This window comes from Anopheles gambiae, chromosome 3 (genome assembly GCF_943734735.2).
Source record: "Anopheles gambiae chromosome 3, idAnoGambNW_F1_1, whole genome shotgun sequence".
Lineage (NCBI taxonomy): Eukaryota > Metazoa > Arthropoda > Insecta > Diptera > Culicidae > Anopheles > Anopheles gambiae.
The window spans coordinates 86,925,847-86,952,759 of record NC_064602.1 but is presented as its reverse complement, the minus strand read 5'-3'; the positions used below and the strand labels follow the sequence as shown (position 1 = coordinate 86,952,759).

General features: G+C 44.0%; 1 protein-coding gene across 2 annotated transcripts in view; it reads right to left on the bottom strand.

Moving 5' to 3' along the window:
* Window positions 1–26,913, bottom strand: part of LOC1281023 (MOXD1 homolog 2) — a 135,831-nt gene that overhangs the window by 64,542 nt on the left and 44,376 nt on the right. For both annotated transcript variants that reach the window (XM_061656473.1, XM_061656474.1), the window contains exon 3: window positions 7,250–7,904. In XM_061656473.1, the coding sequence (XP_061512457.1) occupies window positions 7,250–7,549 (300 nt within the window). In that variant the 5' untranslated portion in view covers window positions 7,550–7,904. The remainder of the gene's footprint in view (window positions 1–7,249; window positions 7,905–26,913) is intronic.

Below are 26,913 nucleotides of genomic sequence, written 5' to 3'. Positions count from 1 at the left end.
CCGAAATTGTTTATGTAAATGACTTTTCACTAGGCGAAATTTCTTTCATTTTATCCCTCCGCCCTTTGTTTTTTTGCTTACTTCACAGCCAGTGACATTATAAGACGCAACTTTCTTTCCCTCACTCCACCGTGGTTTCCCTTCAATTGGGCTGTTCTGAAGGGCTGGCACATTTTTCTGACACGCACGCACACCACACCATTGATCCCTGCTCCGCGCATCGAATGAGGACGAATTATGGCGTGAAAATTGAAAATATTTATGTATTTCATGCAAAAGTGCGAGGGAGTGCAATGTGTGTGTGTGATGCGAGAGTGTTTTTTTCCTCTCTCCGGCCTATTTCCTTCATGTGCCGATCATAAATTAGTTCCCAAACAAAGGAAAACGCAGCAAGAGAACAGAGGTAATGCTTCTCCAAAGGGGCTGTCAGACGCTAAGAGTCGTAGCTAACCTAAGATGAACATCAGCGAGAAAATCGACTTGCCAATGCAATCGTTAAAGGTGGGCCGCATACATTTATTTCCCTCTTTTTGGCTGAAGAAATATGAAATTGGAAGGAAAAAGGATGGAGAAAAATCCTTCTTTTTTTGTTTCCAAATCAAAAAGGGCAAAACTTTGAATCGAAAACTCTTGTAACGATACGTCTTGCTTTCCTTCTGCTTATAGTGTCAATGGCATTCGGCACATTAAATGGCAAAAAACCCCATCATTTTGATTGATTGGAAAACCTTCACAGCAATGTGGAAAATTGTTGCCAACTTCAACACGTGCTGGCGATAAAAATGAAGGAACACAAATACTGAAAAAGACTAAAAATCTAGTGTGAAATTGTAATCCTCCCATGGCTGGGTATTCGTTCACTTACACATTGCCTTCTCCTTATCCAATTATTTTTCCATCCGATATCATCCACAGAAAGGCGACAACGAGCGAATCCTCACACATCGGCCGATGGGGTTGGGTATCCGTTTTTGCGCGTTGCCTTTTTTTTTGGCGGTAGCATAATTTAAGCACAATTTATAGGTCCAAGCACACCTTCTCGCCTATTTTAATTTATAAGCCATTTAGATGCAATCAAACTAAGAGATCATCCAAATGGATAAATGGATACACGAAAAAGAAGAGACAAAAAAGCACACACTCACACACAGAGGAATAAAAAGGACGATGAAGTTTTTTAATCTACTCTGCGGAAACGATTTCCGCAAAACAAAAAACGCAAGCAACGAAGGATCGCCTGGTAGTTATCGCACCATCAATAAATAACCGTTCCGCGGCAGGCGAAATAAAACAGCTTAATTTCCGCAAATGCGAACATTCCAACCGGGAAGAAGAGTGGCACAAACGAAGGCAATGGGCGTGAGATAGAAAAGAAGAAAAAACACATTCGCTTCTTGCACACTCCCCCGGTTCACTCCACAACTAACGAAAGGTCCCGAGGATTCGTTCCTCCAGGTGGCGCAGCACGGTAATCGAATTCGAAATCGTAAAAAGGTAACTCGAAATCTTAGTAACCACCATCGGTCCGCTTTACTGTCCCGTTTGGTGGACCCGTGCTCAATCGTTTACTACACCAACTAATGTGTGTATCAAACACAGACACTGACACACACGTGATAGCAATAAATCTCAACCGCCATAAGTAAAACCTCATTAATTTCGATTCACCTCACAGAATCGGTGGTACCCGGTGTATCCGGCCGTGTTTGTATGTGTGTGTGTGTGTGTGTGTGTTGGAAACACCTTCCCGAATCGAGCAGAAAGGACCCAAAAACAAGGCGGTCGATCGATATCGGATGGTTGCGAGGACTCACCATTAGTGTAACGAAAAACAACAAAAAAACAGCCCTATGAACACAAGAGAAGAACTCATTTCCAGCGCATTAAACCGCCAGAAATCGGTTTGTTTGTGGCATGGATGGGGAAGAAAAGGTCCGAATTTCCCGGGTAATGCTGCCTGTTTTCCACCTCCACCAAGGATTCTTCTTAATTACAGCTCCCCGAACTAAGCACTCAAACACACCAACGGACAGCGTGAGTACGGTGCGAAAGGCGTAGTAAAAGTGCAACTTAAAGCAACGAAATTGTTCATGTACTAACTGCACAGGAAGCATTTTTGCGGCTAAACTCACCCAACCGACAACGACCGTCCCATCTGGTGCGATTTGGGGGCCAGAAGTTTTGCAGCCAGCATTTGTTGTTGGTGGAATAAATTTAGCGTAAATTAAATTATTTCTAGATCATTAAGAACAGAATGTGCATGTGTGTGTGTGTCTATGGGTAAGTTTGTGTGTTAGAAGCGAATGCAGGATCCGGAAAGTAGGTGAGTGAGAGTCCTTTTTTTGGCTGAGAAAAAATGGGAAATCCTTTGATAAGAGTAAGGGGAAAGAAGAAGGTTTGGGAGAGGTAATCCTTTTTCCTCCCGCTAGAAGGATAGATACCGATGGTTTGTTTCCAAAGAAAATTCAATTCCGGATCGTACCCTTTATCTGATTCAGATGTGATTGAATTCATCAGAACACAATCGGGAAGATGGGAAAAATCCCGGAAAAGATCCACGTGCACGTGCGAGTATGCTCCTGACACTCGAACTATCATGCGCTACAGCTACTTAGTTAACGAGATAAAATCAAACATGACGTTATCAATTAAATATGTAACGGAAACTTTGCACTGAAGTGTCACTCAATTCAAGCATGTAATGTACGAAGATCATGCACAAACTTTTCGAAAAAAGGTACGTCTTACTTTGCATTTCAATTGATAACAACTTAAGGACCATTTAGAGTTGAAACGGACGAAAGAAAAATATTGATTTCAGATCTTCTCAATACATTTTATGAATCTTTTATAAGAATATTGTATTCCTAGGTTATTTAGACTACATAATATAAGAGTTATTACCATTCCATGAAGACTTCAAAAACTACTTCATGGTAAAATTCCGGCGGTTGCGAAATATAAGAGAAATTTATGGAGGAATAAGGTTGCTTTCTACTATTCTATATTTCAGATTGACAATATAAATAAAATCAAGCGATCAACAACATCATCATATTTCTAAATCTTCATTTAAAACATGAGCAATAAAACATAAAAACAAAGTATTGATCAGAATTCCGTCATTCAAAATCCCCTTTCTTTCACTACACTACAGTGAACCTATATCTTATGGTAGAATTTGGTATCCGGTATCCTAAAAACGACCTAAACAACGGTCAGATATCAACTCTGGCAGCTGATGAAATGTTCATATTGCAGAACCTTTATATCGAAGGCTTGTGGGATTTTCCTACAGCGCAAAACTGGGTAAAACGATATCATAAACATATTTCTAAATTCGTAGAAGAGCTCTGAACTGTGATTTTACTTATGCCAAAACGGTAATGTATAGAATAATGGAGTAATATTGGTTAAGTTTTCAAGATAATATTAAATACATCTCCTGTTCTGATAGCTCGACAAACTTTTTTCCAGTCACCACTGGTTATCCGCCTCTAAGTTGTCTATTAAGATGTCTTTATGTTCTACTATCTCATATACATTTGATTCAATCATCTTGAATGCTCTTTTTAAGCTGTTATAACTGAAAGACTTCTGAGATACAACTTATCTAAGGTATGATACACTTAGCATGATGAAGTACTTAATATTATTACACATTTCAACGAAAGAAACTAATTCCACCTTTGGCAAGATAAGGTAAAGTATTCAAGATAACCTTAAATACATCTCCAATAACAAGTGCTGTAAAATTTTATCTTAATAATCACACCAAGCACACAAGAGCTCGGCAGTAAAAAGCATTGCTCAAGTACACATCGATTCTACGAACCAATAGCACCATTCTGAGTAAAATTAAGCAGTCCTTGTGAACTACCGTGGTGTTCGTGCGCCTCATCTGCAATCTAATTAATTCGTTCGCGTCAGCACAATCACAACACAGAATCGGGGGAGAGAAACACACACAGCAGGTAAAAGTACCTTCACTCCCATGCATTAATAAGCAGATTGGTCAGCTATAAATTTTTATGCTACTAAATGTGTACATTTGCGTCCGCGACTGCTAATAATCCATTCCGCATCCACGATTGTGGTATGATGGTGCCCCAAACGGAACGACCACCATTCCACGCCTTGTTTTCGTGAATGTCCGATTGCAGCCCCCGTTGCTTCCTGCGCTAACCTCCCAAACGGAATACCGCAGCTCGAAATTAGATTGTTCCGTTTCGCTTCCCTTTCAGTTGGCTATTTTCTCACCTTTCTTACGTGTTCCGAAACTCTTCCCCGATTGCGTGAATCGATTGGAAATGTGCCTTCCAGGGAGGGTGTTGGTAGCAAGCAAACATAGCAAAAAAAAGAGATCGATGAATCCTTACCGGACATATCGGCTAGTTGGACCCGGGTTGCCCGGTTTTTGGACGTCTCGTCTCCGATAAGAAGCTGATAACTTGGTAACGAGCTTCATCCTTCCCAAATCCGAAGCCGTCACTCCGAGGGCGAGCGTCCTCCAGCCAGCAAAGCCGGAGGCCGATGATAAAGAGCGAGCATTTAATTTTCTTCCCCTCGCATTATTTGCTTCAATGCGTGGTGCCGTTCCCCAGTGATGATTCCGTTACTACGATTTCCTTTTTTGCCTGGGCTAGCGATAAAGCGCTACCAACATAGCTGCAACTCGCCTCGGACGAACGAGACGACGCTACGCCGATCGTTACTGGCACTCGTCTCGGGATATCTTGCTTCAGCTGGGCCTGGGTATCCTTTTGCTTTGCCCTTGGTTTTATGCGTTTTTGCTTTTCCCGGCATTGCGTGGTTTGATTCTCACACACAGTTCTTGTTTCCTTGTCCCCCACCCTCCCCCTTATCAACCCCATTCGTTCGTCGGTAACGTTCATGCACCATTTCTCGGCTGATGATTTTATCTGCTTCTTGAAGTCGAAGAACTACTTCAATCTTTCCCGTCCATTTCTTGACGGAGTGGGACCGGCTGAAGCGTTATCCACGCAAGGCTCCCGGAGGCTATCGAAAATCCCCCATTTCGAACAAAGAAAGGCACCCGGCACAGCAGAGTGGGGCGAAAAAACGTACATTTTTCGAAGGTAGTTGGCAAAAGAGAGAGAGAGTCGTAAAAGTAAATTATTAATAGTAAAATCTCATTGGCTCAAGCATGCAATGGCGTGACGGTGAGGTATGCAGGATTCACAGAAGTACGATTCGTCGGAATTTGCTCGGCAGTGCTTCCCCTCGTTCCGCGTCGTAAGCAATTGCTGTCGTACAAGTTTAGATTAGATAGGGCCGCGATGTACTTGCTGTACCGCGCGCCCGATGATAAGGACACGATTTGCTTCCCCGAAATGAGGTACAAATGTGCGTTCCTCACAAGAGCATTCCCGGCGCGAAGCGTTCAAGACGTTCGGACATGTTTATGACGCCCCAGCCGACGCAATCACCTTGCCAGACAGTTTCAAATTGCAATTTCACTGCGAGACGTCGGTTTTGGAGCTGGGGCATTCGCCTCCGGATAAGGACCGCCGAATATTTCAAGACATGTGAAAATGTGTTAAGATCTCTTGCCGACAGTCCTAAGCTTTGTTGATAGTACTCTGCTGTAAAGTAGTCATCCAGTTGAGGATGTCTTCCTTTATACTCCCCACACAAACGAAACTTGTGTAAGTGTCTTTCTTGCTTTCTTCTTTTTTGTTGGAGAGGGGTAACGCATTAAAACGCCATCACCCGAAAAGAACACAATAAACAATAACAATAAATCAAGGTAAAATTAATTTCGGAACAACTTCCTTATTGTGCTGTCTGTGCCGTTCTGGTTCGCGACGACCAACTCAAACACCAGCCACCGATGGATGCACAACCTGGTTTGACCAAAAATTTTGCTGAACGTTTGCATTCTGCGCTCATCGATAAATCACCCGGGGGGTTTTGCCCTGCCTGCCGGTGGAGCCGTGAGCGCCTTGGCCGATTGATGAGCCGTAGTTCCGGGCTGTCGGCGAGTCGGTGCGATGCAACGATCCGTAAATAATTTATAGTTCTCTACGGAGTGCTTTGGAGTGCTAGAATGGTTGCGAAGGGAGCTGCAACGGTGCAAAGGTGGATGACTTGAAGGTTCTTGCACGGCAGAAAGCTAATTTAAGGGTGCTCTAACGGCAAGCACTTTTGTAGTTTAATAACAACGTTTAATTAAACAAAATTGGTATTTCATGCTTGCTCTCTACCTCTATTTGTACCTCCCACAGCTCCAAAAAAGTATCAAACCTTTTTATGTTTCAAATTAAATTAAATCAATGCGAAAATTGAACATCCCTTCAGCGGACAATTTCTGCAATGCTGTTCTATTTCTGTACAGTAGCTTCTAATATCGGAGTTTAGTATCGAGCGTCCCCAACAGAGCAAATGAATGTGGGCGCGTCCTTGAACGAGTAAAAACATAGAACAGATCCGAACTCATGTTTTCCTTATCCACAGCGCAATAATACAGACAAAATTGCCCTAAAAATAAAACCTCCCGCCTGAACGCTCCTTTACCAACAACCCGAAAACGCACCCAGCATCGCAGCAGAAAATAAAGTATTGGGAAAGGCAATCAAAGCTTCACCGAGTGTGGCAACTGTGTCTGGAATTCGCGCTGTTCCTCGGCTTGTATCCCGTGTACGCCCCCACAGACACACACACATTAGAGGCCGCTGTTCAACGGCATGGGTGAAGGGGACAACGGGAAAAACAAAAATACAACACGCTTTCATCGCGTCCTTTTCACAGTCTGGGCTTTGGGAGAGCGGGTGGATGTGTGTCCTTTTGTGTAGCAAGCATGAAATAAATATAAAATAACAAACACAAAACAACGATCCAATTCCGTTTGTTTTTCAGCCCAGCACACAGGTATTGGGGTGAAAGGTAAGCTCAGCAGGCGACTGTGTGTGTGCCCGCCCCGTTATGGTTGTTTGTGAGTCTAATTTTGCAAGCACCACAACTCCCAAGGTCCCCCACCGCTTGGAAATGGGAAAATTATACAAAGGGGACTCCCAAACAATAGTGGGCGTTTGGTTTTTTGTTTCATGTTTCAAAAAATTTCCCCACCAATGCTGCTCCAAACTAGAAATGGGGTTTTGTAGTTTTTGTACTTTGCCAATGCATCGATTGGCTAATCACGTAACGTATAGAAACGATCCAATTATTACGAGGGAACAAAAAAAACCAGCAACAAAAACGAATCGATTTATCGCTCCAAATTCCTTACCTGAAAGTGCACCTGACCCTGGTCGACCCAGCCGATGACCATGTCCGCCCCGTAGATGGTGCCGTCCTTGGAAAACCCCAGCCCAATGTAGCCGTGGGTGCGGGCCTGCACCTCGAACGTGATGTCCTGGCCGGTGATGCTCCACAGCAGCCGGTAGTCGTCGTCCAGAAAGATGGCATGATCCCAGTGAGCGCCGGTAACGCACGGGCTAACGCTCACCAGGGCGGCCAGCGCCACCGTCAGCACCGTCGGGAGGGGCATTCTTCTCCGGCACAATCGCACCATTACCTCATGTAACATATTGGAACGGACGAAAACACAAAACTGCAACCCACAATACACAAACTTGATTTTGATTTGCTTCTTCTTTTTCTTCTTCTTTGCGTTGGCTAGCAACTGACAGACGCAAAACCTGGGATTATATTGGCGCTCACTTTATGTGCCAACCGTTTGGAGCACACTCGCACACTTTGCTCATCTTTCGCGCAAGGAGCGACCCGTGCTGGCGGTGGAGGACGAACCTCTCTCACTCACTCACGCTCGCCGCTCATCGATCAACACGGGCGCACATTTCGGTGATGGAGACACCGGAAGGACCACGACACACACACATATACACACACTCACACACACAATAGGGACACGTTAGCTTCACCTAGGGAAAGGATGAGAAAGAGAAGGACATATAATGATTATTAGTAAATAATTCACTTTATTTGCATGCCCGACAGGAGAGGGAGTCCTCTTAACGTAACTAAAGCAACTTGCGTGAGAGACACACGTCCTGGAGGACGCTTTAGTGAACAGAGAGAGTGGTAGATAGGGCGGGAATGTTACGAAGAAAATGATACTCATTGTGACGGGAAGGAAGGCTTGTCTGTGACAGGAAATGATACTGTGTTTCCGCATAACGAATACGTTGAACAAAAGCTCCACTTCAATTCATTTTCCAGCAAGGCGAAAGCCGTCCTTCCCTTTCCAGCGACGGTTTTAAATGTCATCCCTTTGTTCACCTCTTGCTATCTCTCTCTCTGTCTTTCCATCTCCTTCAAAGGGTAAATTGATCGATAAATTTAAGCACTTTTACTCGGAACGATTGACGTTTGGCATGCACGCTCGGGGTAAAATCAATACCCCACTTGAACCAACGACCGGCGTCCGGGATATCGATTCCAGAAAAGTATGATGACCGTGTAAGTAACACAAAGAAAAAGAAAAGCCTGTAGAACAGCTTCTCTGCCAAGTCATGCTGCAAGGGCAGGATCATCGCATTATAGTGATAAATCGTACACAGAGCCCCGTTAAGATACATGAAGCTTTTCGAGGAAATTTGCACAGTCTCGTCCCGCCGTATCACCTCCCTGCACTTCGCCCGGAACAACAGCAGCAAAGATTATTCGATAAACAGCTTTCGACGTCAAATTTGCCAAAAACTGAACGTTTAGAATTGGCGCTCCCACTGCGCCACACACACACAAGCTGCTCGCGATTATCATCATTAGAATATCAAATCATAATTATGGTAATGTACTTTGAAGCGCGGTTGAATATCTTAAGCGCTTTCAGCGTCTCGATACGGTCCCGTCAAGGATTCCGCACCGGGGCCTATGGCTCTATTACCTCGGAACTGAGTTGCCTTTGTGTCAGGGGCAGGTCTGAAAAGACAAAAGCAGGACACTAAAAGGGGGTGGAGGATAAAGAACTCGTCTGGCTAATAACCACCATTTAGTGACTAAGCACCAGGGTGGCCGTTGACAGCACTGACATCGGGGAAAGCTGCTAAAGCTTGCCTGCTTATCTTGCTGCACCTTCTGCTGTCAACGCGCAGCAAGCAAAACAAATTTACATACACACATACACAGTCAAGATTCAGGCTCAGGATCGGAAAAAGGTGGCCAATTTCGGGATGGCACTCTTGAAAGCGAGATGAAAGTGATTGAAAGGTTGAACCGTTTTTATGGGCCCTTCAAGCCGGGACGAAACAAGTGTGTCATTTTGTGATGTAAGTAAGGAGAAAGATGTTTTGCATATTGGCGGCGTGGTGTTTTTTTTATGGAAATTGGTTGAAAAGGAGATGAAAGAACTGAGCAGCAGCTGAGTTCAATCGATGCCAGATGGGTTTCATGGAAGGAAAGGTTGAGTTAAGATTGCATAAAAATAAAGACTCAAAAGGACATCATAATACGGAAGAGAGGAGAGATAGTCTTAAGTAGTTCTAAGTAGTAAAATAAGTAGTCCTCGTAAATAATTTCTTTTTTTGAAGAAGCTTTTTTCACAGATAATTCTGTGTTAGTTTTCCAACTATAAATCAATATTTGAGCCTTGATCTGTGTGTGGGATTCATTATAAAATCAAAATTCAGTAGCTATTGCTACACACAAAAATGTCAATAAAATATCGAGTCTCAGCGTTAGCTTAGATACTGTTATTGGAACTAAAAAAGTTATTAAAAAGAAAGATAGAACATAACAAATCTGATTATTGTAGAAATCTTTGCTTAAATTAACTTTCTGACAATTATAAACAACGTTGTCAACGTGATCCCATCCTGTCGGAAATTACTTTATGCCGACGATCTCAAGATATTCACTCCTGTATCTGATGCTGAAGACTTCTTGAGACTACAGAATTGTCTGTACAGCTTTACGTCCTGGTGCAAATTATATCGCTTCAAGGTCAATGGCAACAAATGTTCCGGAGTTACATTTTCGTGGAAAAGATTTCCAATACTATACAACTATGAAATTATATACGAATTCAGTTCGCAAAACTAACACTGTGCGTGATTTAGATGTGCAGTTACACAGTTGGTTACTGTTTTAAGATCATTAAGAACTATGCATTTCCAAAGCGAATCGCATATTGGATTTTATTTGCGTGTTTGTGTAAAGATTTGAAACATTATTCCAAGTTGTGGAGCAAATATTCAAAACAGTAGTAATGTATAATCACGGTAAAATGAAAAGTTTCCTAAAGATTACTTGTAAGGCAGTACGCTGTCTCTAAGCTTTCCAAAAAAAATCATAACAATAAGACCTAGAGGTTGTACTTGCAGCTGGCATTTCTATTGACATTCCATTAAAGCTGTTCAGCGTGAAGAAAACAGATAGATGTAATATCATTAGCATTAGTATGCATTGAGCTGTTCACGTCCTCAACCGATGACTTCGTCTTGAATGTCCCTTTCGAAGTACAAAACCTCTGTTAAGATAAAGTTTTGCATCTGACTGTATCAACTTTAATGGCGATTCAAGGCTAAAAAATACTTCATTTAATTCAATGCCATTACGCATCCAAAATGATCCATTTACGTGAAAAAAAAAGCCCAACAACCCCACAAAAAGGTCCTCTCCCAGAGCTGCTTTCGTGATGGGATTATCTTCCCGTGTCAGCCAAGTCAGGGCAATCACCCTCACACACTCACACACACAAAGGAAGCGATGCATTACATTTATTATCCCTCGACCTTAATGCAAATCATAATTGCATTCCAGCAGTTCCAGGCGCACGTTCCTCCTTTCTCCACCGCTTTTACCGAATGAATAACAAATGAAAGTAATATTGAAATATTTCCCTTCATTCCAGCTCGACTACCACCACCACAGAACGTCGCATCCCATTATATCAAGGAGGAGCGAGAAAAAGCACCCACCCCACTGCAAAGTCCTTAACGCAATGAGCTTTCGCTGCGGAACGTGCACGGCAGTATTGCACACGCCTCATTGCACCACCCAGACTGACGAATTGCGATTGACAGTAGCGGCCGAAAGTGCAGCACCACTCTCCTGGTCCTTTTCAGTGTCGGCCTGCAACCCCGGTTCTTTCGTTTGATGTGACGCAGAGATGTAATGGCGCACTTACCCGATATACATCTCGGTCCCCGTGTCTCTCTCTCTTCCTCTCTCTGGCTGTGCAAGGTTTGGGCGCTACTAGAAGCACCATCACGTACTTCATGCTCCTTCTCTATCAGTGAATCGGGCCAAATTTGCAATCATCAGGCCACCCAGGTTCGTGCCCTCTCGCCCTTCGGTACTCGATTTGAAATCGAATTTTCCCATCCGTCCAAAAAGTGACGAAATGCAGGAGCGTACCATCCCAACCATAAACATCGTTATCAGCCGTGTAGTTCGCCCCGATCCTCCCATCACCATCATCATCATCAGGACGCGACAAAATAGTGCATTCATTCATTTCCTTTCCAACCGAACACTCCGCTGCGGTACAAAAAACACGCTGACAGCTGCACGTTTCATTTGTCAAAGGCGAATTTTGGGTTCGCTTTAACCCCCACCCGCAAAGCTGGCAACCATTGCTCGCCAAATGCACGAAGGTCTTGGAATCAGAAAGCGCATAAAACTCGCTCTAACGATTGAGGACCATTTTTTGCGACTCTTTTTCTATTTTCCCTTCAAGAAGCACAAAAAATGAAGGGACAAAAAAAATGCTGGGCAATGATTTTCCGGTTCTAGCAGTCCTTATCAGCCCGTGCCCCATGTCTCGCATTGCTATTGCGCTTAAACAAACCGCATCTGCCTGTTGGGAGGCGCAGTTGAAGGACGTCGAATGCAAAGCTTGAATGTTGAAGCGGAGCCTGTGCTGAGAAGGAAGGAAGGAAATTTATTACATCATGCAGATTTTCCTTCTTGGCCTTACTCCATCATTTATCGGCTGCGGAGCGCACTTTGACGGGGCTGTCTGGAAGGAAAGACCCGGGCTGATGCAAGATTCGCGAACTGTTTGTGTCAGCAGGTTCAGGTCTCGTGTTCTCGTCTCCACCAACGGCACCAAGAGCTTTTTTGCATACCGGTTCCCTTGCAATGCTTCCCTAGACATTACGTCAATGGTGCTGCTTTTCAGCTCCCTTCTGCCCGCCCTGCCCTGTCCCAAGCAACCCGTGGTGAAAGGAAGCACTCCCGAAGCGAACGGTGCCAGCAGGTCTGTCGCAGCGCAAAATCGAAACCCGGGAAAGCACCCGAGAGCGAAGAGAATCGTAATCATGAAATAATTGCATTAAACATCTTTCCGAACAATTACCGCCCCATTTTTGACAATTTTACAGCGACAGTCTCGGGCTGCGCTGCTCCGCACATTTGCTGCAATTTGCGCCAGTTTGTGTGTTCGATTCTTGCCGCTGGTGGTGGTCGTAAAAAGCAGACACCAGAGAGACAAACGAATACAGAATAAGCTGAAAATTGCATCGAAAACGATTTCGGTTCTGTTGAGGAGGTGGAGGGTGAAGGGGGATATGGGGTACGGTTGTTTGTCGACCTGAAAATCGCTGAAAGTCCCCAACAAAACCTCTGCGAGCGGGCAGAGGCAGAAAATGCCAAGCCAAGCGAAAGCAGCCAGGAAAACCCAAAGGGAAGAAGTTTGGGAGAAGCAAGCAGCAGAAGTAGAAAACCCGAGAAAATCGTATTTTTCGGTTGCAAAGTACAGAGGTTGTTCTCCTTTGGCGTCGAGAGCAAAAGCAGATGTTTGGTGGGGTGTTGGGTGGAGTATTTTCTTGCATTTTTTTGTTTCCATCATTGCTTGAGCATCTTCCTGCAGGAACATCTCGTATTTCTTTCCGAAGGTTAGTTATCGGATCGGGCAGTGTACTTGTTTTGCTTCAATCCTTAGCAACATTTTGGAAGAATGAAAAACTGAGACAAGAAATGGTTTTGCACTGCGTTTCGTTATTTTCTTGCGGGTTGCTTTAGCTTTAAAATTTGCCACTCAAAGAAAAAAAGGCGAAACGACTTAAAATATGTTCCCAAATCTCCACTTTTCCACCTTTCTTTATGTGTATGTTTTTTGTGTATTTATCTAGTTTTGGGGGACCAGCTAGAGTAGCTGGAGCTCGATGATTTTAAACGTAGTGAAAGAAAATCAATATCCTTTCGCCCACAAACCACAAAACTTTGCCTGGACCTGGGTGCTCAGCGAGCATCTAGCGAGGAACATATTCTAACATCGGAACAGCGAGTGCAGTGCGAAGAAAATTCGTACACTTCCGGGCCCGGGCTAGAAAGTGAAGAAGCGAACGGGAAACTCCTCAACCCCCCCGCTCGATGCTCCAGGGGAGAATTTTACCCTTTGGGGAAAGCGCTTTTTCCTCGCTCGAGAGTGGCCAGAAAGTTCAAAAGCACACATGTACTGCGAATCCCTTCTTACACACAGACACATGAGCGTGCGGCCCACATAGTACCACAGAGTGATGTGTTAAGATTTGTGTCTCGCTGTAAAAGGATTCCAGCAGCAATTCTTGTACATGCGAGGTAAAGTGCATCCCAGCCAATACTCAGAAAAACGGAAGAATACCTCAAAAACCTCACCCGGACAAAGTTTTCCTTCGGGGAAGGAACTGCTCGCAGGAGAGCGTACACGAAGGGAAAATCGATCGTTCCAGCTCCTGCTCCAGCCTTTCAGAAAAGGATCGAACGTTCTTAGTGCCTTCGGGTTTTCCCACGGCTCCACCGCCCAGCGATGAGTTTTCCGATATGTTGATAATAAAGAATAATTTAAACTTTACAGACCACTCGAGATTGTGAGATTGCATTTTGGGTTGAAACGCAAGGCGGGGCCGCTTCAGCGCCAGCTTTCAAACTTTTTCACCCCGTAGAGTTGAACTTTTCAGCGTTCGAGCGTTCGAGTGCGCTCAAGAGTTGCGCTGGGCGTTGCCTTTATCTGTGGGTCGAAGTCGAACGAAAGATTTTTACAACTTTCCGCTTCCGCTCCGTAGCTCGCCCGAATTTTGAAGCGGCGCGCCGCTTATCGCACCGGAACTTGGCTAGGGCGTTCTGTCCGCCCGCCCGCTAGCTGTGCTGTAAATGATACAAACGCAAATTGTGTTAGAAAATAACTCCGTACCGTTGTTTTAATGCTGTTTGCGAAGCGTTGTAACGGTACGGAGAGCAGGTGCAGGGGGAGAGATATAGCTCTTTTTTTTTGCTGAGCAGCCATTATTAATGGACCACACGACACACGAGCAAACACAATTCTTCTGATGATAAAGTGCATCCTGTTACGGCCATGTAGGAGTGTGTGCGTGTGGTTTTAAACAAGGGCTTTGAAGGGTTTGCATTGCGCAACAGCACAGTAAGTACGCGATATGCTGTGCATAATCTTTCCACAATTCAAACTGCACCACAGAAACAGCCAACATCCTTCAAATGCATGGGTTTGTTTGTGAAAATTCCTCATACTCGAGTGTACCCAGCAACAGAATAGACAAAATGCTCCGATTTAAATAAAAAAGGATGTGCATAACAGAGTGAGTGGAAGTACTTTCGGTTCTTTTCACGACGACTAGAAGCAGTACAATGCCAAATGCTCTAACCCTTGCGTTGAGGTTCACTATGGGTTCGATGCGTTAAAACAAAAAAGGGATATTAGAATTTTAAATGAGTGTTTTGTAAACTTGACAAAAGAAGTTCTTCTTTGCATAGAAATCAACGGTACCTTTTGACTAGATTTGATAATGCAACTTAAATAATATGTAAATGGTAGATTAAAGTAGTTAAAAAGGATAGAAAATGTAAATATAAATTTGATAAATAAAATGCAAAATAACTTTATAGAAGATAAAACTGAGAAAAAAAATGAAAGCAACAAGAACACAAAAATAAAAGTCTGTAACAAAGCTCAGATGTAGAAGTAAACTATCAATAAAGAAAGAATACAAAAAATCAAAAAAATTAATTATGCTTGCAAGGTATTTTTGATAAAACTATGAAAAAAAACTGATGAAATCAATGTAAAAACATCCGATTTTAGAAATAATCTGAAGATAATTAAAATAACCACAAAAACAAAACACATGTAAACAAATCAGTCCAAATCTTTACCCAACACTTACATAGTCCACCGCGTCCTGGCCAGAGTCAACCATTTCGCTGATCCAGTTGCTTTATCACCCCATTTTATGGGGCTAGCGAAATCCTTTTGAACTTCAACAACCACTTCCACCCACCCAATCCCTTTCCCCCTCTCCTTGTTCCGGATGGAAAGCGAACTTTCTTGCAGCAACGTCAACCAGATCCACCGGCCACCAGTTTTTGAAGACCAGAGACCAGAGAGATGAGATCAATTTCATACCGACGGCAAACCATCATCCATCGCAACTCTTCACGAGGGAGAGGGAGATTATTTTCATAATGGTCGTAAAATTTGACTCTCCCGCTTCGTAGTGCCTTTTGCAAGAACGAAAATTTAGGGTTGGTCCGCGCAAAAGAACCAGTCGAACCCAGTTAGGCAGGAGCAGGGATGACTGTGAGCCGGCGCGCGTAACCATTACGAGGTAAAATTAAACAACATTACAATAATCACAATGAAATCAGAGGGAAATGGTATTATCAAAATCACACCACCAGACCAGCCAGGACCGAACGAGCAAGGATTAAGAGCTGTAGGAACTGGCGTGTTTAAGGCGCCCTGCCTAGATTAGGACACCAGACTATTCGTGGGTTGGTTTGCAGTTGCTTTACCCAGCGATGGATGGATGAATGAATGTCTGATAGGACGGAATATTGTAATCCTTGGACAGCCGGCTCGTTATACAAAGCATGTAATTATGTGAAATCTCACGTTGTGAATAATAAGGGACAAGATGGGATCATTTTTCGTTTTTTCTGTGCTCGTTTGTGTATGCGTGTCCATTTTGGATCCATTCTCCCCAAGGCCAAATAACTAACGAACAACACACAGACACACACACACACACCCACTCACACGTGTTGAAGCGTTCAGGCGTTAAAAACGGACACAAAGAAACCCATCATAACCCACACGCCATGCGCCGGCCTGTTGAGAAAGGATTGACTTTGGCGGGGTCGTTTGTGTAGGCGCGTTGGTCGTCGCTCTCCTTTTAGGACCACCGTCCATTACCGACATTCGGTCCGAAGATGAATCACACTCACAGCACACCACAGCAGCAGAAGCAGCAAACGAGAGATGCCTCGGTAATGATAATGGTGTGCGCTTTTCATCGTTTGTCTGAAAATGATATTTTACCATCGCTCCACCCTGCTTGGAACGGGACTGAGAGAACCTTCGGACTCGGATCTCGCACGGAAAGGTGCGAAAAAGGATACATGTGTGGCTTTTTATCCCAATTTCCTTACAGCACCATCCCATGCAACCATTTCTAGGAGCAAACTTGTGCAGCCCGACATCTAGGCCTAGGCCCGAAAATCACTCCCAACGGGACAATGCCACTGCTGATTGGAACTGACAACGGAAGGATCATCCCGTCGAGTTGTGCCGCCGAGCAAGAGGTTCGAGTATGTCTCATTTCGCTTTAAGAAGCCTGGCAGGGCGCACGATTCCTGCCGTGGGCATGGGATTGTAGTTCATTAAAGTAGATAGAATGTTTTACTCGGAAGTAAAGTCGGCAGGGAACTTATTGTCGAACAACGGTGGTGATGATGATGATGATGATGATGGAAATTGGTGTGAATAATAGAAACGACTGCACTAGGATATTTGTGATTTAGGCCACGATTTTGGAACGGATAGAGCGTTAGGTGCTTGTGAGTTCTATGAAATATTGATGAAAGCGTGCAGAATTCCGGCACAGGTTAAGAATGTTCATAATATCATTTATTCGAGTTGTAGACTTTCTAATGTTTCTTGCAAACGAAGCGTAAACCTATTCCAGCATATCTCTGTAAGTTGTTTATCTTAGAATGGCTTAGACCAGTTTAAGAAAATACGTTGGTGCAAGAAATTCAATAAAAATAAAAGAATGAGATACTACAAATAAGATGAGACTTGAGTCATGTAATATAATCATTGTTGTTATTATTATAATTTTAATATTAAACCGTACTACCGATTTACATGTCCTGAGGCAAACATTTCCCACTGAAGAGTAGAGGATATCGCTGAGTCATTAATTTTAATGAAATTTTGTAGTGTTTCTTTTGGCGACTGATATTTAGTGAAAATACTCAATCAACATGCAATCAACCAAACATCCCTCTCCTTTTACAACACGGCAGCATCATGAAACACAATCCACCACCAGGGAAGTATAATTTTCCAAAAACCATCATCACATTAAACGACAAAACCTACACGTAGTACCAGCGGGCCCGCCGCACTCTCGCAAATTGCTATCGATTTATTATGCTAAACAATCGCCAATACTGCGCATAAGGAATGTTATTAACGTTTAGCGAAAATCGCTAACGATTGCCGGGCCGGCGTTTTGTTCTACGAAACGATTACACACGCATTCCCAACGCTTGCGGCCGTGCAGCGGGAGACGCGCAGCACGACACACACACCCGAAACTGCAGACAACAATCGCCAATTATCCGGCAATCGGCAGACTCGGTTGACTAATAATATTCTAATATTAAATTTCAACACAAAAACATGACCTTGCACCTCCCGTCCCATACCAGCGGAATGCTTTGAAACGCATCTTTATCGACGCTATTTTGAAGAAAGGAAAAAAAAGGAACTAGTCTCCGCTAATGGTCTCGAAGATGAGGTATTTTGCCCATTAAATTCCCTCCAGCAAAATAACACACACACATAGGCTATAGAAATTTTGAGCACCGCCTTTGGATCAAATTCTGCAAATAAGAAACACAAACGACTCAAACGGTCGCCCCTATAAAGGCACCGGAGGAACCTGTCCCGCTTGATAATCATTATTATTCCCAATGGTGCATTTCCGTCGCTTTCGGGATCGTTTTTTTGTTTTCTTTTTTTCTCTGTTTTTCGTTGCACACTTCCCGACAAGTCAAGTGGCTTGTGACGTGCATTGGCAAAATTTGCTATTCGCTTCCTCCTCCAAAAAAAAAAAGCGTCACCAAAGCACTGCCTACGTGACCGTGATCCACGCGGATAAGAAGCATCACCAGGAAAAGGGTCCGAAAATTATGAATTCGATTATGTCCGTACACACACACACACCCAAACAACGGGCAACGGTGCGTCGTTCTCTGCTCTGCCGAATTGTGCATGGCGCAAAATGCGGCTAAGCACAAAGCCGACGACCGATTTGCCGTTGGCGAACGTGACACACGCCGGAGAAGCACGGAACGATGACAAACGTTTAGGGCAATAGACAGGGTTTGGGTTTACGGGAAGCAGCTGATCGTGAGATGAAGTCGAAAATTCGATAACGATTTGTACGAATTTTGTACCACGCGCTGATTGACGGCGGAAACTGTCACCAAAGGTGCGCGACCCGGTGACGGACCCGTTCACCGTCGTTCCCGGTGCAGGTGCATAGTGTAAGAAATTATGGTTAAATTTCACAACTAAAAATAGCTCCATTTAATGGTTTTATCACATTGCTATAGGCTGCATGCACTACTTAAAAAGATTGTAACTCTAACAAAATTTAAAAACTAATCTATATTATCTAGAAGTTAAAAGTAAAAAAGAGGAAATAAGATTCCAAACAAACATGAAAATATATAAAAAGTAAAGCAGCTATACAAAACATAGAACAATTTTGCAAAATAAGATTAATAAAAGTTAAAACTAAGCAAACATTGACATAATATTATAAAAGAAAGAAAAATAATACCATAATCCTTTAAGATTGGAACAAAAATGTAAATAATACCATTTAACAAAAATAAAGTTCGATTATTCACAATAAGGTGAACAGTCATACGAAAACGAGCGAAAAAAAACAAAGAAATATGAAACATAGTATCATTTTCACGATTTGTTTGACGTATCCACGTCCATTGAAGAATACAAAAAAACCTTTTCCTTACAGCGGTAACAAATGAACATTTAATAACTTCACATTTCCATTCCTTTCCACGTTCTCTTCAAACCTTTCTTTCAGACTGACCTTTCCAAGTATTCGTCTTTAAATGTATCCTTTCCTGTCCACTCCGACTATTCCTTCCTACCCACGAATCACCTTTTGCCCCCTCTTAGCATGCATTTCCTGGCATGCGCTGTTGACCCGTGCACATTGGCACAGCGCGACAACATAATCCCTCAGCCCGGAAAGGGTGGAGCACAGTGGCCGAGGGAAGCGAGGGGCGAGCCGTGCAGGGACAGGAAACATGGAAAAATCATCAATATTTTGATTCGTGAGCTCGTTAGTTTGAAATATGCGGGTTCGGTTACCGTCGCCATACTTTGCCCCCCTTTTTTTCGGAAAGTGCGAGAAACAAGCGAGAGGCAAGCGCTTCTTAAACGCATACGACGGTGATGAAAGTACGTTAAAACACCTTCCTTACAGAAAGCAAAGCAAGAAACACAAAACAAAAAGCATTCTTTCCCATCTTGTAAGCGTTCGAAACAAAGCGAAGGAGGTTTAAATGGTGGAAAAAGGCGACAACGGGACGACAACATGAAAGAACATTCTTCTGCCGTCATGTCACCGGTCAAAACAGACCGAGGACGCGAGCCCGAGCAATGATGGAACGCTGAAGATGGAAGCCCCTGGCCGGCCAGGACAGCGGGCAACCGAGGCAACCTTTTGGAGGCCCATTTGATTTACATTGAAAATATTATGTTTCCCGCCACGCTGGGACGCTGGGATGGTTTTTATTTCGTTTCCCGCGTCTCGAGTGTCATACTTTCCATTTCTTTCCACCCGTGCCAAATGTTGCCGTACCGGCGGGGACACCGGGGCGCAGGAAGTGGCTGTAAGAAAATAACTAACTCGTTCGTCTCGCGGCCTATCGCGATCCGCCCGTATCAAACGGGCCTGCTTTCGAAACATTGTACCAAGGTGGTTGCATCTACGCACGAGAATAAATACGACATGATCGATACATAGCTCTTGTTTCTTTTTTCGGCCAGTGGAATGAATTTTGGATCGATTTTTTGTTGACGTGTTTGTGTCGTTCGTTCGGCCATTTGTTTTAAAATGCCGCCATCGAAGCAGAAGGAGCGAAAAAAAGCAAAAACAACAAATGTTTCAAATATTAAATTCATATTCGCATCAAAAATGCCCCAGACAGGGACATTTGTTTGACATTCCGCAACGTTTGCTACCAACTCGACGGTGAGATCTTTATCAGATTGGTACGAGCTTTGGGACATACGTGTTGAGTTTTTGGTGCAAAACTTATCGGTTCGATGGACTACAGAAACTACAAGAGAGTATTATGGTTTATTTGCAACAATCGAAATAAATAAAATTGGTTCATAAAGCTATTCAAAAGGTTGCGAGTGTTATTTTTGCAGCAATGCTAAATATTGAATGATAAAATAACGAAGATGGCTACATTACAGATTTTGCGGATATCATATAAGAAGAAATATATGAACATGAAAGAAGCAATTCAACAAGAAGAAATTAAGACTAAAAAATCAATAAGAATAAGCGCATTGAATCGATTTTCAGAAGCAAACATTCTTGAGATAAACTAAATACAATAAATAAAATAAAATAAAACGTAAGAAATAACAAACTATAATTCACAAACTACTTTGAAGATGGAAAAAACTGATTAAAAATAAATGAAATAACGTACCAAACAAACCTTGGCATGCTTAACTCCCCATAATGCTAGTGAAATAAACGAAAACGCACACCATTTTCCACCCTTCATTCACATACACACATAGAAACCAAAGCTCAGCCCAAAATCCTTTAAGTTGCGTTCCGATTTTTCCGTGCTATGTGCATGCACAGAGTACGCCTGTCCTGCTGGCATTCGCAGCACCTTCACAGCCATGACGAATGGATTAAGGTCCGGCTTGCTGTGTTTTGTGCCACTCGTTCCCCGGGTCGGATTTCGTACCACTTTTGGCAACTCCCACCCGTTCCTTTCTCTCATTGTGGATGCAACTATTGTTTAGGTTTTGATGCATCATTCCGCCCCGTCCGCCCCCATTGCCCTTGCATAACTTAGCAAGCACTGATCTACATACGCCCGTGCTGCTGGGACGCTGCTGATGGGAGGGAACGGTAACGGGGGACCTGAATTTATGCTTCATATCCGGACTATAAGCTTTGCCGGTCGCTCACATCTTGGAGCCGTGGCGCGAAGCGTGCGCTTGCAGCCACCGGAATGGTCGGGCCGGACGGGCGAGCGCAACGGGGCAAGAATTTTGATGGATCATCCAAACAATGGTGGAAAGCATAATGAAGGTAAGTTATCTCGTTTGCTATTCGTCAACGGGGCGAAACGTGCTAAGAGCTACACAAAAAAAAAAATCTACACAGCAGCAGAACAAGTCAACCTGCTGGTGCTGGTGAGCGTTGCCTCCCTGCCTGTGCATAGTGAGCGCAAATCAACATGTTAACTGGTCGAAATTTAAAGAAGTACGCCAAGCAAACAAACAGTTACACAATGCTGGTTGCAGAATATATAGAACTGGATGCCATTATCAACCACAGATGACACGCTGGCCTGAATCTAATGTCTGCAATAAGCACACGTTGATCCTTTTCCTTCGATTCATTTCTCCCTTTGTTACGCTTTCCCTGTCACGATTTAGCTCATGGATGTGTTAACGGTCTCGGTGATGACGATCGCATGAAAACAAACGCATATTAGCTTCCGGACTGCAGTGGCCAGGACCTGTGGTCAGCATCGTTATCACCGCAGATTATAAGGGAAGTGAAAAGACAACGAACAAAAAGAACTCAGAAAAATATATAAAACTTTATCCATAAAAATACCTCAAGCAAAACAAAAAAGCAAATCTGTTGTTACGTAAGGAAAAATAATAACAATAATAATAAAAAACAAATGCAAAGATAAGCGTAGAAAAAACTGACCTCATGCTCAAATTTCAGCCATCACCGTCGGCCTTTTTCGTTCGGCGTTTGTTTGCTAAACAATTCCACTCTTGACTTTTTCCGAACCATAAAAGAGATGGGGGAGTAAGAGACGGAGGTTTTCTCTCTTCCTACTCCATCCAAAACTGATCAGTTTCCATAAAAAAAAACACGACAACAACGAATAAAGAAAACCCGACAGGCAGGAAGAAGCGAAAGCGGATTATCATGGCTGAGGTAATTTATCAAATGTCTGGCACGCGTGTTTGCCGGCTTCAAGTACCGCGCCAACATAATCGTCCTTTGAGCAGTGCGTGTATGTGTGTGTGTAAGTTTGTGGGATCCACAAAAGGCACTACGTTGGGGAAAAACTTTGGCGCAGCAAAAATTCTCCCTTCCGAGAAACCATCTCCGAGGCCAAGGACGTGCAGGATATACGCGGGTGTGTTAGTGTGCGTGCTTAGCTCGAATGATGATTGTGATTGCTTTTTCTGGTAGTGCAGGGCTTATCGCGGTGCCTTACATTAGGGAGGCTTCTTCCGACGATTTGTTTTCGACACCCCGCAGCAGGCAGCACACATTCCTAGGGCAGAATTAGGTTGAGTTGGAGGGGCTCATTCCACTATAAAGCTATTGGTTTTCCCGGAAGGTAGCAGTATCGACTCATTGGAATGCATTCTGTACCACTACCACTTCCGTTTAGATGGAGCAAAAATAGAATGTTACATTTTACAGTATTGCAAACCGTTTTCGTAGATTTCGATAGAATTTCATACATATCATCCTGACATACAAAGTATGAAAGTAACAAAATTGTCTCCAAAATAATCATTGTTTGGCGTATGATGGTTTTGATAACACCTGTAGAAAGCATAATTTTATTATCAATTTTTTGTTGGGATTATCAGCATAATCATAATTAATCATGCCAAAGGATTTACTTCAAAAAATCCTAATTGCTTACAACCATTGATACATTTGTTCACTTCTAAAGGAGCATTGCAGTAGTAAAGACCTTATCATATTGAATATACATATAGCAGCTCCCTCTGTTAGAATTTGCAGTAACTATTAAACCACTTCATTCCGTGTATACTACTGTATCGTTTTTTTATGTGAAAATTGTACGGAAAGTACCATTTTAATACACTTCAAATAAATAATGTATGTAGATTTGATTGCTGTTGTCAAATGTCAAACACAATCGAATGCATAATACAATCAAATTGATGTACTAATCAATCTCACTAAGAGCCAGAGTGTACGCTTCCTATATGTTGCGAAATGAAAACCAACGCGGTGTAAATTCTTTGCCGAAACGATTTATTTTTCTACGTTTGCCAAAAAATTAGTCTTCGATTCCCGCTTTTGGTTTAGAGGCCTTCTTCGTGTCCTGTCGCCCCTTTTTATGCTTTCCTTGCGAACCGAACGCGATCGGTTGAAACCCGAACCGATATCTCACATATTTTAAAACGCGCGTTTACGACAGGTCGTTGGGTACCTTGCGAAAAGGTTCCAACATTGTCCCCCCAAGTGTACCACAGTTGATCTTTCGCTAGCTTCGACTGGGGCTTCACTTTCTTATCGAACCTGTCAGATTAGCGCGTGTCGTTTGTTTACATTCGCTACCTCGTGTTAAAGTGGTCTCACGCAGCATTTATGAACAGTTTTCTTACCGTGCTTATCCTTTGCGCTTCGAAAGATGCTATACCGAGCCCTATACTGTTTTTTGGAACCGTTCATATGTGCGAATGATTTCTGCAACGCGAGGTTATTATGTGGACCTTTTTGGCGGAGTCGGCAGCTGCTACAGCGCGTTTGCCCCGGGAGATTGAACCATCGCTTATTTAGCAGTTCAAATTGCATCACCGGCCCATCCTCCTGCGGCGTTCCCTCCTGTTTACTAGAAGGTTGAGCCCGTTTCATCACCGTGTAGAACCGACGCTTGGTCGATGCATTGTTGTGTGCTTGCCCGCTGCGGTCTTCAGATAAGTGTGGTTTTATCTTCGCCTTTGTTTTATCGTCTGCAACGGGATTGATTATTTTATCTGTTTTTAGGCATACATACCGCTGCTTTGCCGCAGCCTTGCAGAGTGATTTTGGACCAACGGAAAACTCAAGCCCAGGTAGATCGCTTTCGTGCTCCGTATTCTGCAGCGGTACGGAGGTTGAGCTAATCGGTGCAATGGTCCGGTGGCTGCGACAGGTTGGCTTCTTCGCGATGACGCCATGTCGAAAATCCCGATCAACTGCGTAAGGACCGTAAATTAGCCATCCTAAACCGGTCCTGCAAGCGACTGGCTCGCCCCGTTTGCCCTTCAAGATCTTCATTGGTTGGCTCAAATGGCAGTTGTCGGCTCCAATAAGAACGCGAGGTACGATACGCACATATCGACTTACTGGTAGTCCTCTCAGGTGACCGTATGTGGCGGCAAGTTGAGCCACATCCAGTGACTGTGCGGGTAGCGCAAGTTGCTTAACGGTGTGCATGTGTATCAGCTCCTTCATACACGACTTATTGCGGCCAGACACACGTACTGACACCTTCATGGAATCCTGTTCCTTTCGGGAAACCTTCCCTGTCCATTGCAGGTTGAGTGGGTGTGGTGCGCCGGTTACACCAAGTTCCTGCATCAGTCCTTCATCCATAAGCGTTGATGTAGACCCGTCATCCAGTAACGCGAACGTATCGACGCGCGTGGCAGGCCCATACAGAGTTATCGGCACGTATTTAAGGAGTGTGCCTTCATTTGATCTGCATCTGCCGCCGTGATTGGCAAGACACTTCCTACACATCTTTCTCTCGGTTACGAAACCTCTTCTTTCTGTTACAGTGCTGTTCCGGAACGTCGCACATTGATCCAGGGATCCACAATTGGCACCACAGAGAACGCACGCTGGATGCATCACTGGTACCTCAATAATGTTTGCTGGTTTCCTAACGCGTTTCCTTCGCGGAATCGTCGTATTACAGTAGGTCGTTTGGACTCGTCCGGTACTGCTCGGTCGCCCTTGTTTTGGTCTAGCGGGCTGAAACTTTAGACGCCGACATTGACGGTGCTGTAGCTGTTGCGTCGGGAGCTGTTTTGCATGCGTCTCGTCATGTCTCTCCAAGCTGGACGTCATATCGATGATACTGCATAAGTCATCAGCTAGCTCACCAATCCATTTTCCAAACTCGATCAATGTAACTTCCGGATACCTCTTCCGCTCCCTCGCCCAATTAATGCATATGACGGGGGGCAGCTTCTTTACTAGCTCCTTAAGCAACGTAACATCGTACACGTAAGCCTGTAGCCCGGAAGCCTTTACCACTCCAACCAACCGCTTTACGGCAAACCCGAACTCTACTAAGGTTGATAAGTCCTCAGCGTTAGGTGCGGTCATTCCCCTTATTTTGCGGATCATCGATTCCACAATTAAATCGGGTCTTCCGTAACGCGCTTTAAGCGTATCAATGGCATCCTTCAATCCGTCCGGGAAAGATAGGAGAGGTCCAACTGTCTCCAGTGCGGGCCCTCTTAGTGCATGATGCAGTCGGGTAATGTTCTCGTCATCCGTATATGCACAAGAAATGGTGGTGCGTTCATATGCGGTAATGAAAACCAGCCAATCGTCAACATCTCCGGAGAAAATCGGCAAATCCCGCGGTAATGGTTGGCGAGCCGTTACCTGATTATGGCTTAGTACAGTGCTGTGGACCGGCAGATGTGTGTTGTGACGCGTAGTGTGACCTGCATACGTATTGCTCCCTAAGTGTGCCGTATACCGTTGGTGCATTGTGTTTTCCGGACGAATTGGGTTATTTTGTGTTGTGTACCCAGGATGTGATTCGTTTTCCGACTGTGTCGCATAACCGTAGTGTGCAACGTATCCCGAGTGCATCGTGTATCCTGGATGCTGCGAATGTATTGTAAACACATCTCGGCCATGTTGTGTTGCGCGGTGGTTTAGTGTGCGTGTGTTCGATGCGTCTAGGTCGTGATCGTCATCTACGGGATATCGACCCCGCGAAGGGCCATCATTTTGGTGGGACGTTACTCGCATGGAATTCTCCATATCACGGACTCTTTCTTCAAACTGCAGCTCTCGTGCTACCAAATTTCTTCCAGTAGGAGGCTGCGCAAAACTTGATTTGCTATGTTGAGCGTCCGCGATATCGAGTATGCTCAGCTCCTGTTCAATAGCGATACGCCTCCGGCGCCGTTTCTCCTCTGTTAATCGTGTACTTTCCGGTGCGGTTCCCGTCTCTTTGCTCTCACAAATCGCGTTTTCGTTAACGTAACGTTTCGAGTCACCCGCCTTACTCCGCATCACTTCTCGAGGTATCGTATCTCCTGATTCGGGAACTAGCCTCTGGATGTTTTCTTCCGACGGTATGAGCTCGCGACAATATGTGTTTTCCGCCTTACTTTGCACCCGTTCGTAGGATGTAGTATCTCTATCTATAGAGATAATCCTAGGGGTGCCTCCTTCCGACGGGGTAGCAGATTCGCGCAATGGTCCTGGGATGGGTGAAGCTACGCTGGGAACGTACTCTCGTTCCGTATCCGGATGCGTTCCGGAGTTAGCTCGCTCCAGCCGTGGCATACGACGCGTATTGTACTGCTCCATTACACTTGTCACTTTTTTGCGGCTACCGAAACTTTTCTATTTGCGCGCGATTTACTTTACTTCGATCCGCGAAACAAATAATTGCCGGCCACAAAACGTTCGAAACTCGTTTCACAAATTCATTTGAATCGTAATTTTTTGGAATGTTGCGAAATGAAAACCAACGCGGTGTAAATTCTTTGCCGAAACGATTTATTTTTCTACGTTTGCCAAAAAATTAGTCTTCGATTCCCGCTTTTGGTTTAGAGGCCTTCTTCGTGTCCTGTCGCCCCTTTTTATGCTTTCCTTGCGAACCGAACGCGATCGGTTGAAACCCGAACCGATATCTCACATATTTTAAAACGCGCGTTTA